Source organism: Chionomys nivalis, chromosome 2 (genome assembly GCF_950005125.1).
Source record: "Chionomys nivalis chromosome 2, mChiNiv1.1, whole genome shotgun sequence".
NCBI classification, from domain to species: Eukaryota; Metazoa; Chordata; class Mammalia; order Rodentia; family Cricetidae; genus Chionomys; species Chionomys nivalis.
Window position 1 is genome coordinate 79949113 of NC_080087.1, and position 14351 is coordinate 79963463.

A 14351-nucleotide genomic window follows, 5' to 3' on the forward strand; every position below is an offset into this window, starting at 1 on the left:
GGAAGATCGCATGTTTGGGTAAAAGATACTATCTGTAAAGAGAGAGCCGAATCTTCCCCCTGCCCAGACCACCCACAGTGACCCTCGACTCAGGGTATGCGTGGAGGTTCCACACTAGCAGCCCCTTCAGCCCACATGTCCACAAACCTCATGGTTGGCAGAATGTTTTCCCCGTTGATTTTTGTGCTTGCTCACACTTTCTATGAATGTGAACAGTCAGGTCCCCCCATTATAAAATAGCCTTCTGTTTCTTTTTTCATTAAACAATGTGTCATTTCGTTCAGATAGCCCAGCTAATCTTAAAGGTGTTGAAGCCTACTCCTCAGGGCTTGGAGAAATCCCAAACTAAGGAATTTCTGTTTGAAGCAGGCAGTGGTAGAAGGCAGAGGCAGGTGGATCTCTGTGAGTGTGAGCCCAGCCTTGTCTACAGAGCAAGTTCTAGGCAGGCACCAAAGTTACACAGAGAAACCCTGTCTCGTAAAACCAAAATGAATGATTGAATGAATAAATAAATAAGTAGAATTTCTGTTTGAAGAGAAATCTATTTCCTGCCGCTTGGAGATGGATTAAATACCACAGAGAACATGTGAATGGCCACAGTGTTGACCACAGCCTGCCACTCTTATCCTCCATACTGATTTTTTTTTTTTTGAGACAGGGTCTTACTCTACAGTCCTGGCTAGCCTGGTACTTGCTATGTAGACCAGGCTGGCCTTAAACTGAAAGAGACACAACTGCGTCAGCATCCCAAATGCTAGAACTAGGGTCTGCCATCCTTGGATCTCACCACAGATATCTCTGGCATTTTCCGTATGCACTCCTCTGCATGGAGACTCAAGGAGTCTCTGTTCTCCAAGCAAGTGTTCTTCACTGTTCTCAGCGGTCACCTCCTGTGCTGGTGGCCAGACGCTGATCAGAGCCAACTAACCTGAAGGCCACCTTTCCACTTTCCCGTTCCTCACCTCAAGGGCTCTGATGTACATCAGTGACATTTTATTTTACTTTTTTTTTTAATGTTTCTTTTCTTTCTTTTTTTCTTTTTGTTTTTTTGTCGAGGGAGGGTCTCACTTTTAGGTGGGACTGACCTGGAATTTGCTATGTAGACCAGGTTGGCCTTGAACTCATATTGTCTACCTGTTCTCTCCCTCCTTAGTATTGGCATTAAGCGCATGTACACACTCAGTGGACTTTTTTTGTTTTTGTTTTGTTTTAAGTTGAGAAGAATAAGGGAGAGAACATCATCAAGTCATCACTGACATGGTTCACCCTGAGTCAGAACCAGGGTCCCCAGTGCCTTCTCCACCCTCTCTTCCTCTCCCATGGAGTCAGAGCTCAGCCAGTCACCCCGGAGACAGGAGCAGAGCTGGGAGCAGAGCTCTGAAGTGCTGGTCCCCATTGGTAAGAAGGGAGTTTTCTCTTCACATTTGGGGGAAAAGAATGTGAGCACAGTAAAGCCCTGGGTGTTCCTCTAAGTCGTGGAGGTCATAAGAAGAAAATGGAGGGGACAGGAAGGCTGTGTTAGTGACAGAAAGAAATCTTGACCTTAAGGCTCTCCCTCCCCTGGGAAGTCCCTCCCACAACCTGAGGTTTCCAAGGCTGGGAGAAGCTCCTCCTCACACTCCAAGCTCCATCCCTATCAGCCAGGAAAGTCAGAGCAGCAGGAGAAGATCAGACATAAGGATGGAGCAGGACGCTCAGGGGAGTTTTGCTTGTTCTCATACATAAGGGCGGAAATTAAATTCTTCTGTGTCTTCCCAGAAAGTCAAAGACTCCACTCTAAACTTGTCACTGATATTTCAGAGATCCACTTACCAAGGACTTCAATGTACTTGACTGTGGTCTTATTGAGGCCAGTGACAGAGTTATAGACGAAGCAGGTATAGGATCCACTATTATTAGTAGTGATGTTGGGGATAAAGAGCTCTTGGGAGGATGACAGGAGCTCTCCATTGGCAAACCAGGAGTACAGCGCAGGTGGGTTAGCAGCTGAATGGCAGAAGAGGCTGAGGTTTGTCCTTAAATGAAAATAAGTATCTGAGGGGGATATGATCGGGACATCTGGACCATCTGGAGCAAACACAACAAAGGCACATGTGATGTCAGCAGAGGGAAGGGCAATCCTGGTCTGCAGAAGGCCACACTATCTCTCTGAGCTGTGCTATAACCTCAGTTGAGCAGGTCCCACCCAGAGCTGGGGTGCAGATTAGTATAAGATTATTCATGCAGCAGGCACAAGCCCTAATCCATCTCCAGTACAGCACACAAACATCCCCACTGTACACTCGGGTGTACACTGAGCCTGAGACTGCACTGTCCCCTGTCTCCATCATCCTGAGCCTCAAACCCATTCTAGCTCAATGCTGGGCCTGGCTGCATGTCCCTGTGCTGGGCCAGGAGTTCCTGCTCAGCCTAGGGATCTGTGTGGTAGATCTGTGTCATCAACCCAAGGAGACCGAGTGTCCTAGCTCAAAGTGTCTGTATTTAGGCAGCTGTAAATAGGATAAAACAGATAATACTCACAGGTAATGTTCAGAGTGAATGGGTCACTTCGGGAGGTGCTCACTGGGTTCCGGGTGTCACACTCATAATCTCCTGTGTCATTCCTCACAACACTGAGTAAAGTGAGAGTCCTGTTGTCCTCAGACAGCTTCAGCCTGTCACCTTCTGAGAGGCTCTGGCCATTTCTCCTCCACAGGTAGCTTGTATTCTCAGTCTCGGGCTCACACATTAATGCTACTGAGTCTTCACCCTCCAGGGGATTGGAATTGTTGCTTGTGATGCTAGGCTTGGGTAGCAGTGCTGTGTGTGCAGACAACAGAGAGAAGGTTGCCCTGTGTGGTGCCTCTGATTCTTGCATGGGCCTCTCTATTTTTTTTTTATAAAGTACAGTTGGAGGTGTGTATTTGAGTCTTTGTGATAATGTTTGAACCTGTGTCAATTTGTTTTCTATTCAAAGTGAAAATTAAATTTAAATATTAGTTTATCAAATTGAACAAAAATGACATCTCAGAGTCTGTCATAAGATCTAAGTTACGGAAGAATATGCTTTGATTTTAAATAGACTATAATTATGTAGCCTTAACATCAATTGAAGAAGTTATTAAGTGTTTTGGCATTTTTAAAAGTTTTTGGAAATCTAATAATCTAGTTCTTCTGACAAACATAATTTTTGTTTATTAGTTTGTTTGTTTTTATCAAACAACAATCAGTTTAAAAGCATCCAGAAAATGTCAGAAAACTAAAATTTCAGGTGTGGATGTCTATAAAAACAGTTCTTGATCATTTAGAATTATCCCTCACCAGATTTCTTCACTACTCCAGATTCTGATTATTCTGAGATGTTCTCTTTGCTCTCCACAAACCCAGATCCTCAAAGAATCAGGCAGGAAGCAAATTGCAGGCAGATGGAGTAGCTGAGCTCTCAGAGACAAGGGGTTTGATGTTGATTAACATAAATCAAGGAATTATAAAAGAAGCCCAAGTCTAGGAAATGATCTATAAGGCTCAGGGCTACCTAATAGTCTCCATGGTGGGGAGGCTGGAGATGTGGCTTTGGACAGATAGCTTGTGCCACCTGTGGCCTGTGTGACCCTGACTCAGTGACTGTGTTTCCTGCCTCAGTTTCCCTAGAATACAACACGGGGTAAATGATCGTTGCCATGCCTAGTAGTTCACCTTCAATGTGAGCAATGACCTGACCTTCCACCAAGCAGTGTCTCTTACTATTTGCCTGCAGGAAATAATCCCTGGGCTGGACCCTCGGAGGCAGGGAGCTGCCATTTGTACACTTTTCTCCCATCTCTTTAGGGTTCTCCACCTTCCTGCGAGGTCTCAGAAGACCATCAGGAGAGCTGGCTGGTTGCCTTTCATACCCGTCCACCTATGCTGAGCACACTGAGTCTCAGGAGGAGATGCCCAGGTGACCTGCCTCAGACATGGCTCTCACAGGCTGAGGGTCAGCAGACTACCAGTCTACAGTCAATCATTGTCCCCTGTCAGCTCCAACTGGAGGTCAAATTCCAACCCAGTCTATAAGCTTCCCAGGATTCCTGGTCCACTCTGGGACAGAGATCTGGGGAAAAGCTTCGGGTGTTCATGTCTCTGTGAGAATTTCATGGTTTTCTCAGCCAGGCCCTACCTGAGTCCTGAAGGGTCTTTTTCAAGGCCATGATGAGCATCTAAGACCCTGGGCAGAGTCTGACATGTCTGGATTGAGTTACCTCACCCCCTCTCTCTGAGGGTGGATTCAAGTTAGGGATCCTGATTTATTGCTGTTTCCTCCACTCTGTGTCCTTTACTAAAGGCTTGAGCCACAATGTGGGGACCATAACACAGTCATCCAGCACTGACAATTCTATGTGTGAAGTAGGATTAAGTCCACCCATGCCCCAGAGGTTACAGAGAATTACTTACGGTGTACATGGAACTGCACGGATACTTTCGGAGTATCAAAGCTTTGCATTATTATTTGCAACGTGTAGGTTCCAGTGTCATTCCGAGTGACATTCTGGAAGAGCAGGGATCCATTGGGGTATATTGTCTCTCTGCCGCTGTATTCAGGCCCTGTTTTATTTACATTAGTTGACGTTATAAATCGTGCAATTTCTTTCCTCTCATCCACAGTTTGTCCCTTGTACCAGTAAAAGGCTTGGGGTGTCTCTTGCAGATTGTGGACGAGTAGAAGCACATTCGCCCCTTCAGCAACGTGGGGCGGAACTGCTTCCACAGTGACTTGGGCCGTGGTGGGAGAGCTCCAGCAGAGCAAAAGTGAGGCTAAGAGGGAAGAGAGAAAAATCTGTCAATATTAGATCTTTGCATTTGGTAGGAATTGAGACCAGAGTGTGTTCAACTCTCAGCCTTGGTGTGTGTGTGTCCTATTGGGGGGAGGTCAACAGCATCACCCCCATTCCTCAGTACCCCCGAATCTTTCCACTGAATGAAACTGTCTTCTCAGGTGTCCACACAGCTCACCCCTAACTCCCTCAGATCCCTGCTCACACTCAGAATCTTTGGTGAGTGTAGGCATGTCTTCTCTGACCTCCTCCTCTAAAGCCTTCATTTTCTGACCTTCCCAGCTCTGTTTCTTCTGAAGTGCTTGTCAACCCCAACCCCACCTTCCAGATGTCCTTGGGGCTCTGTCTTCCTGCCCAGTAGCACCAGGACTCTGTGAGGAGAACTGGTTTGATTTTGGTTTAAACCCCACTGCCTGGAACAGGCTCAGACACCTGTGAGCAAATCACTGTCCCAGCGCCTGGGGTTTATTTGTGGATCCCTCAGGGTCGTGTGTATGAAGTGACCCTGTTTACAGGCCCCAGTTTGAGTTTTACTTGGAGAGTCATCCTGACACAGTGTAGTCAGTCTTCAGGGTACAGAGGCCAGTGCTGATAAACTTGCAGTGGGAAACCCCTGAGGTTTTCCTCCCCACTTAACAATTTGCATTCACTGCCAGCTTCCTGTTGCTCTCAGGCTTCAAGCAGAAACCAGATGTCTCCCCTCAGACAAAGTCCCCCTCCCAGAAGACCCCATCCAGTCTCTGAGCTCCCCTGCTGTCCACACCCCTGAGGAATGTCTCCTCACCTGCCAGCAGGAGTCCCCTCCAGGGTAGCTGCCCTTTGTGGAGAGGGGCTGAGGAGAGCTCCATGTCTCTGCTGTGGCCTAGGCTCTTCCTCTGGACAGGAAGTTTGTCTGTCAGGCTGCTGGCAAGCCTGGCTGCCCTGGTGTCTGCTCTGCTTTTCTTACCAGAACTGAGCCTCCTCCCAGAGGAGGACGCCTCCTGGAGTCACATGGCCTGGGGTGGAGTCTGTGTGTCAGTGCTGCCTCCCATCCTTCTATTCCTTTCTTTGTGGTTCTGTGTTCTAAACCATACTTTGAGCCACAAGGTTCAGAAGTGTCCTGTGCCCCTACAGAACAGCAGCTCACCCCAGGGCCTTCTCCCTGCACTTCCTATAGCCAAGAGCTTATTTCCTTGTGACACAAAAATCCAGCAGAGCCCAGTCTGCCCTGTGATCTCAATGCTCTGGGAAAGTGGGAGCTACTCCAGGGAGGTAGTGGCAGTTATTTCTAGGGGCTGGAAAAGGTTTGTGTGTTGACTGGGGAGGGCCCAGATCCGTGGTCACTGCTCTCACCAGTAAGGTGTCTGATACAAGTTATCTCAGGGGTTCACATCCCTATGTGCAGGAGGAGGTGACCTGTGTGCCCTAGAAAAAGGACTGTGTGTTCCAGCTTCCTATGGAGAGCCCCAGGGAGACACCCCTCCCCCCAGCTCCCTGTGCTGTCTGAATGTGATTCAGGTCTGCCCATGCCTTCCCTGACCCTTCTGGGATGCCTTTGTTCTCCTTGGTGACTGCCCTGTGACCTCCCCATCTTTCCTCATGGATGTTGTGATGGGGAGGGGACTACATAGGGTCTCCTTGTAGAGCTGGGTTCTCAGAGACACAGGAAATGATTATGCGAGGGAGCTCCAGGTCTGTTGGAACTGGGATGGAGACAAGGCTGCAAGATATGTTCAGCCCTCAGGGAGCTTCCCTCTTGATTATGTGGTTTCTTGTCGTCCCCTGGTGTCCATGAGGAGACCTGCAGCTCATGTCTGGGCTGTCACAAGGATGGTAGCCAAGCTCCAAAGGCTGTAGTGGAGCTGGGCACCAAGTTTCCCAGGGAAGGTCCCCGTGTGCAGCTGCCTTTGAGGACCTAGGTAGACTTTTGCTGGAGAATATAACAGCTGAGGTGATACTCACTGCTACTTTGATCTGCAGTTCCCCGAAGACTGATGGTGTTGAACCCCCTTTCCTGGGTGTTCATTAGCTTTTTGTACATCTCGTTCAGGGACAGGAATATCCAAGGACTTTTCTCACTCTAAAATAGTTTTGATATAACTTTTAAGTTTTAAAGGGAAGTACGTTCATTTACCCAGAAACCACATTTTAGAACTATTACATAAAATATAATGAAAATCAAAGCAAATCAAATCGTGCAAGCTTTTCAGTGTTGGTAATTCCTGGTGTGTTAGTTTCCCAGATTCAGGCCCAGTAAGTCGTCATTCCCAGGAGTTCTCCAAATTCCCTGATTATGATGATTTAAGCATACTTTTGATGTGGGAAGGTCATATGTCAAACTAATGATGTGTTAAGGTCATTTGTCAATCTGTTGTTTCATTGGTTAATCAATAAAGAAACTGCTTGGTCTGATAGGTCAGAAAATTTGGTAGGTGGAGTAGCCAGAAAAGAATACTGGGAAGAAGGGAAGTGAGCCCAGACGCCATGCTGTTCCTCTCCAGGTCAGACGCGATGAAGCTCCAGCCCAAGATAGACATACACTAGAATCTTTCCTGGTAAGACACACCTCATGGTGCTACACAGATTACTAAATATGGGTTAAGCAAGATATGAGGGTTAGCCAAGAAGAGGCTAGATACAATGGGCCTGGCAGTGTTTAAATGAATACAGTTTATGTGTTGTTATTTCAGGGCATAAGCTAGCCAGGAGACTGGGAGCCGGGGGCGGAATGCAGCCCGTAGCTCCTTCTACATACTTTGGACATCCTCCACTCTTTACAGTTTTTATATTTATTCCTAAAATTATTGTTTAGAGAACAATGCACCTAAGTTGGTAGTACTTGTAAGAACTGCACTGTACAGAGACATTTAAAGGATGAAAACCATACCTTCAAACACGGTCCTCCAGTAAGGTGGCAGCATAGAGTCACGTGTGGATATTGCTTGTTAAGGGCCTGCTTTACATCTAAACTGTGCACATGTTGAGAGAGCATTCAGAGGATCCACAAAGTACAGCATGTATGTGAGCTCATTAGGGAGTGCTTTGTCTCTTTAAAATTTCATGTTCTCCTTCCTCAATGTTGCACTGTACCTCTGCATATTTAATTACATGTTCACAGGCATACATCATAGGCTCGGATCCACATACAAGAAAGAACATGTGTTTTTTCCCCTGACATTGGGTGATCTCATTTAACTTTATACATTCTAATTCTACCAAATTTCCTTAAATTTTGTGGCTTCATTTTTTTCTCTAGAGACGAATAATATTTCATTTGGTATATGCACTCAACTTCCATTATGCATTCATCTGTTGATAGACATCTAGATTGGCTCCATCTCCTTGTATATTGAATAGAGCAGCAGTATTCATGGGGGTGCAAATATCTCTATTGTGGGGTACAGGGTCTCTGGTTATATGCCCAGTGCAATAGCTGTGTCACGTGGCATTTCTAATGTTGTGAGGGACTCCCACGAGCTTTATAGAATGACTGCATCAATTTGCACGCCCGCCAGCAGTGAACTAGTGTTCCTCTTTCTCCACATCCTCTGCAGCAATGCTTTCAGTTATTGGGGTGACAGCCATTCTACCTGGGTGAGCTGGTGTCTCACAGAACTTTTAATTTCCATTTCCCCGATGAGCAGGGGTCACTGTTTTCCTGAGTTTTACAGTTGTTTACTCTGAACACAAAAGCCATATCATATATGACTTACAAATGTGCTTTTCTGTTCTGTAGGTTGTCCTTCCAGTTTGTCGTTTTAATTCATAAACTTGCTGTCTGAGGGTTGCTATTGCTGTGATGAAACACCATGATCAAAAGGAACTTGGGGGAGGAATGGGTTTATTTAGCTCTTACTTCTACATCACTCTTCATCATTGAAGGAAGTCAGGACAGGAAGTCAAAGAAAGCAGGAACCTGGATGCAGGATCTGATGCAGAGGCCATGGAGGGTACTGCTTACTGCTTGCTCCTCATGGCTTACTCCATCTGCTTTCTTACAGAACCCAGGATCAGGAGCCCAGGGATGGCTCTACCCACAATGGGCTGGACCCTCTCCCATCAGTCACTAATTAAGAAAATGCTCTTCAGGCTTGCCTATGGCCTGACATTAAGGAGGCATTTTCTCATTTAGTGTTCTCACCTGACTCTAGCCTGTGTCAAGTTGATGTAAAATTATCCAGTACTCACTAAGTAAATTGGACTAAAGCATGAATGTCAGTTCTCTTTCACAAAACCAACTTTGGATTTTTAAAAAATAATTTATTTATCCTTATTTTATGCACATTGGTGTTTTTCCTGCTTGTTTCTCTGTGGGAGGGTGTCAGATCTTGGAGTTACAGACAGTTGTCAGCTGCCATGTGGGTGCTTGGAACTGAACCCAGGCCCTCTGGAAGAGCAGCCAGTGCTCTTAACTGCTGAGACATCTCTCCCCCTAATTTTAGTTTTTCATATGAAATTATTCTAGAATTTAAAAGCAAATCAAGTTTTTACATTTGAAAATCTTTAAAAATATTTTTAAAACTATAATTTTATAAGTTATAAAAGTATTTTTATGTCTTTTAAAAAGTTTAAAAATATTTTTGTGTCCCTTTGCTACTCAGAAAGCCTTTGGAAGGTAGACCAGTCTCTGTTTTTTTTTTTTCTTTCAAGATTTCAAAGAAAGGGTCAGGAGGAAATTTTGTGTTCTAGGTATTTTTCTTTTTCTTCAAAGAGTGGGGAGAATTGGAGCCACTACTTTGCAAAACATTTAAAATTCATTACTTGACAATTGCATACGCATCCAGGTGCACACACATATCAATGCATTTTGGTCAGGGGTGACCCCATGACTCTCTCATCACTTTCCACTCCTGCTGAACCCTTCTTCCTAAAGTGTTCCCTTACTATGTGTGTGTGTGTGTGTGTGTGAATGAGTGTGGATGGACACCACACCACAGTGTGCAGGGTTAAAAGGTTCTCTCCTTCCATCCTTACATGGATCCTGGAGATTAATCTCAGGTCATCTGGCTTGTGCAGCAGGTGCTTTTACTAGACGAGCCATCTCACTGGGCCTCTATCTTCTTCTGTGTGTCCCACACTGTGTTTTATTAGGGTTTCTTACATGAGCATGGATGGTGGGGTGGTCAGTTAATATAGTATGGGCAATTAAGCACTAAAGAAAATGATTTCCTGTCCCTTGGTGACCATGGGTGACGATGGATTCTGAGGAAGGGGTGTGGCCTCTGAAGCCCTATCTGGTCCACAGTGTGCTGTTGATGGGCCAGTCTCATACGGGTCTTGTGCTGCTATGGTTTCATGAGTTTATGGCCAGATCATGTGCAAGAGACAGCATTTAACCTCATCCTCCCCATCCTCCAGGCTTTAGTTATTTCATCTCTCCTCCTCCATGATGTTCCCTGAGCCAGGGGGAGTTGGTTATACAAAAGTTCAGGTCAAGCTCTCAAGCGCCATTCATTCTCCCAGTCAAGGGTTTCTCAGGCACGAGGGACAAAGAGTGGATTGGTGACTGGATGGCGACTGTTCTGTCACTTAGGAAAGATCTAGTTCTGCCTAGCACCATCTTCTCCATCTCCTGACCCTAGAGGTTTGTCAGGGGACACCCTCTTCCTGCAGCTTGCACAGCAAAGGTCCTGTGTGATGGGGGAGGGCACAGACTTAGCTGATTCCCAGGATCATGTGCTGTGGTTCCTCAGGTAGCTTAGAAGGGGGTTCTAGAAGGAAAGACAAAAGTCTCAGCTTCCAGGAAAAGCAGGCAGCAGGTGTGGGCAGGCCTCTTAGGACTGTGTGTTTAGTTCCAGGTTCTAGCTTCTAGATCATTAATTCACTCATTTTTTATTTTTTATGCCTTTCTTCCTCCATCATAAAAGTATTGAGTCCTGGCTACACTGTTTCCCATGCAGGTTGCAGGCTCCAGTGGGAGGAAGCAGAGTCCTCTCCCTTATCCTCCAGTAGGCTGGCTCGGGCACAGGAGAAACGGGATTTCTGGTCCAGTGGGGGCTGTGGGTTAGCGGACTGAGTTGAGTCAGGTGCTTGGGCTCTAGGACCAAACTTGATTTCTTTCACTCTGTGGACCACATATCTCTTCAAGCTTCCCATGCCCAAGATTAAAGTTTCCAATCCCTCGACTTCTCTCTGGTCCAGAGAACCTAAAAAAGCTCCTAGGGTGGAGAAATTGGACCTGCCAGATGTGGGAGGGGTGTCAGGTGACACTGGCTTGGTGTCAAGCAGCCTTTTGGGTCTGGGTCCCTGGCGTCTTGGAAGTCATCTAACCCGCACTGCTACTGTCACTCGCATTTCTGGTGTTGCTGCTCCTTCCCTGCCCCCATCTCCTCACCTCTCCTTCAGGCAGGTCTGCCCTTGCCCTGTGCAGCTCGCTGCTCCCGTACCTTTCCCACACCAATGGCTGCTTGTCCTGGTCCCTTCTTACTAACACCTAGACACAGACCCTCCTTCCCAAGCCATAGTGAAGGGCACAGAAATCAGTAGAACAGCTGCTCCCCCGAGGGTCCATCACGTGCCAGGTCCCCCACTGGGTAGGAGTTCCCGCTGGCTGTATTGAGTCTGGGGCTCTTGATTTCTGCAGTGGTGGTGTTTGGAATAAGACAAGCAGAGAAAAACTCAAGATTGCAACACCCAGTCTCTGGGATTGTTCAGTTTTGTTCCCTTCAACCCTGGCTGGGCTCCTCATGGTTTCCCTGGAGCTGACCTGGGCCTTCTTTCCCTTTATATTCTTGAAGCAGAACAGAACTCCGTGAGGCCTCCCTATGCAGACTGTGTTTGGCATTGTGACTGGGGTCCCAGTTGGTGTGACTCTGATGGCTTCCCTGGACTTCATCCTGTTCCTCAGAACGACTGGCTGGCCCTAAGGCTGCTCTCCATATTATCCTCCCTGGATGACTAAGTCAGGAAAGAAGAAGACACAGTTCATGGACTGTGCACCTGACTCCCCGATCCTGGACTTCAAGGATGCTTTCAACCCATACCGCCAGCTCCTCCCTAATCAGTTTGTACCGGTGATGCTTCCTCATGGCTTCCTCACATAATTTAGGCACAACGAGGGACCCTCTGCTGGCTTCTGTCCTGGTCTGCACACCTGCACACAGCAGACCTGCAGCATCCAGAGGGGAGTCAGTGCTCAGCATCTGGCGTCCCCCAGCATTTCTTTCAATCCATCTAGTCAGGAAGGGGTAGCATCCAGCGTCTGAGCGTGGTGCTGGCTGAGGTTACTAGAAAGAGAGGATGTGTCTGGGCAGGCTAGTGGGAGAGCTGCTCACATTAGCAACTTTTGTTAGTTACCTGCAGGAGAGAATTTCCCTAGACTAGACCCTGGGGACAAGGAACTGCCTGGAGAACTGTCTCCCCTGTCCCTCCCCTTGGGGACCCTGACCTTCCTATGAAGTCTCCTAAGCTCATCAGAACAGTTGGCTTATGTTGTGGACCTGTCCACAGAGATTCAGGCGAAGGAGATGCCTGGGTGACCTATGAACTGCAGCTGTTGTGGCAGTGCACAGCTGGTTCCACACTCCGCATATCTTGGACAATCAGTGAAGCCTTGTTCCCTGTCAGCTTTGACAAGCTCTCCATAGTCACCTAGAGTTGAGTGTGGGACTGAGGTCTGGAGCCAGGCCTTCCTTTCAAGTGATTCCCTCTCTAATAAATACCCCGGTCCCTCAACCAAACCCTGCCTGAACCCTACAGGATCTTTCTAAGGCTGTATTGGTGGGGATATCCTCAAGGGTCTAGACTGAATGAAGGTAGTTTCCCTCTTGAGTTATGCTTCCACAGGTCCCCCTCTCGCTAGGATAGATTCTGGTGGGGGTTGTGATCTTTGCAGCTTGTCTTCTATGTGTCCTACACTGTTCTGGAGTATGTGGCACCTGGAAAAAGACCATAGATTCAGTCTAATTATAATTTAAATATTTATCCATCAGCTGCCAGCAGAACAACAATTTCTGAACCAAACTTGAGATTGCCGTGAGAAGGGGATGGGGGAAAGATTTGTAAAGGTGAAAAGCAGAGGAAGACCTTAAATATCCACTCAAGCAAGCAGAAAGGGGTCCATTCTGTCAAGTTAAGTGGTCAAGGTAATCCAAATCAATCTTTGGTTGTCTGCATAAACAAGTTACAGAAGCCAAAAAGTCATTTAGGAATAACAGGCAGATGGTCACATCTGTACATTCTGGGTGGGGAGGTCACTCTGACAGGCTTACTGGGCACTTATCTTTCGGGAACTCGAGTTGGAGACAGAGAGTGGGAACAAAGATGGATGCCTAGCATAACATGGAGTTTCTTTAGCCATCACAGCACTAAGTGCTCAAATCCTAACACGGGAGCACAATACAAGGAAGAATTGGAACGTCACAGGTATCTCTTGGTCAGTGTTTGGTGGTTAGGTGTAGTGTGTCTTCCTGGATGATGTTGTGGAACAGCAAGGCATTATGGAAGATTGTTTCTCTCCCACTGCGTGCAGGTCCTGGCTTACTTGAATGAATGCTTTTTACACAATGTGCAATTTCTTGGCTGTTGTCTGGAGTTTCCCCTTTGTACCAGTAAGAAGCATACGTATCTCTGGCTGAATGTGGGCAACATGAAGTGGCATTGATTTAGTAAGGAGCCGGGCATCAGTGAGAGAGAGGTCTGTAATGTGAAAAGTGAACAAACAGTGAAAATGAGTTCATTGTGGCAGTTTTAATGTAATTGGCCCCCATGTGCTCATAGGGAATTATTATTAGGAGGTGCGACTTTGATAGAGTAGGTGTGGCCTTGTTGGAGGAAGCGTGTTATAGCACGAACTGAAACAGAGGCCATGGAGGACCACTGCTTACTGGGTTGTTCAACCTGCCTTTATATATATATATATATATATATATATATATATATATATATATATATATCCAACTGAAGAACACCTGCTCAGGGGTGGCATAGCTCACAGTGTGCTGGGCCCTTTCACATCAATTATAAATGAAGAAAGCGGCCCAAGACCTGTCTCCAGGCTGTGGGACTTTCTGCACACACCATGGCAAGTAGAGTAATGGTCCATGGAGGCAAGAAGGAAGTCCTGTTCAACAGGATGCTGGAGCCTGTATTGGTTCAGACCCCAGGCAGATTATTTGAGATGCTTAAGTACAGTACAATTTGGACAAAAAGTAATGAGCACAACAGGCTTTCAGATTGTGTGTCTCAGGGAAACAGTTTTCTGTGTGTCCCAGTGTCTCCATATGGCACTCACTGAGGTGTAGCAAGAATGGCAAGGAGGCTCCAGATTGCTTTGTGGGCCCTTACAGCTGTCTCTAAGTTTCCCAGAGACCCTTTGAATAGGTAGCTTTTCATTAGAAGTTGATATATCTGTGGAGATGTCACTGTGATTTTGATATGTACTTCCACAGTGATTAATGATATTGAAATTCTTTTTCATGTTTTTTTTTTTTTGGTTGCTGCTGCTGTTTTTTGTTTGTTTGTTTTGGCTTTTCAAGACAGGGTTTCTCTATATAGCAGCTATGACTGTGCTGGAACTTGGTCTGTAGATCAGGCTGGCCTCAAACTCACAGAGATCTGCTTGCTCCTGCCTCCTGAGTG

General features: G+C 46.5%; 1 protein-coding gene across 1 annotated transcript in view; it reads right to left on the minus strand.

Moving 5' to 3' along the window:
• The window catches only part of LOC130864559 (carcinoembryonic antigen-related cell adhesion molecule 1-like), a 139210-nt gene that overhangs the window by 9612 nt on the left and 115247 nt on the right, over positions 1–14351 (minus strand). The window contains exons 1-4 of the mRNA XM_057755158.1: positions 5578–5716; positions 4414–4773; positions 2521–2799; positions 1813–2067 (exon numbers count right to left, since the gene is read on the minus strand). Coding sequence (XP_057611141.1) covers positions 1813–2067; positions 2521–2799; positions 4414–4773; positions 5578–5641 — 958 coding nt within the window. The 5' untranslated portion in view covers positions 5642–5716. Of the gene's footprint in view, positions 1–1812; positions 2068–2520; positions 2800–4413; positions 4774–5577 lie in introns of the transcript that reaches the window.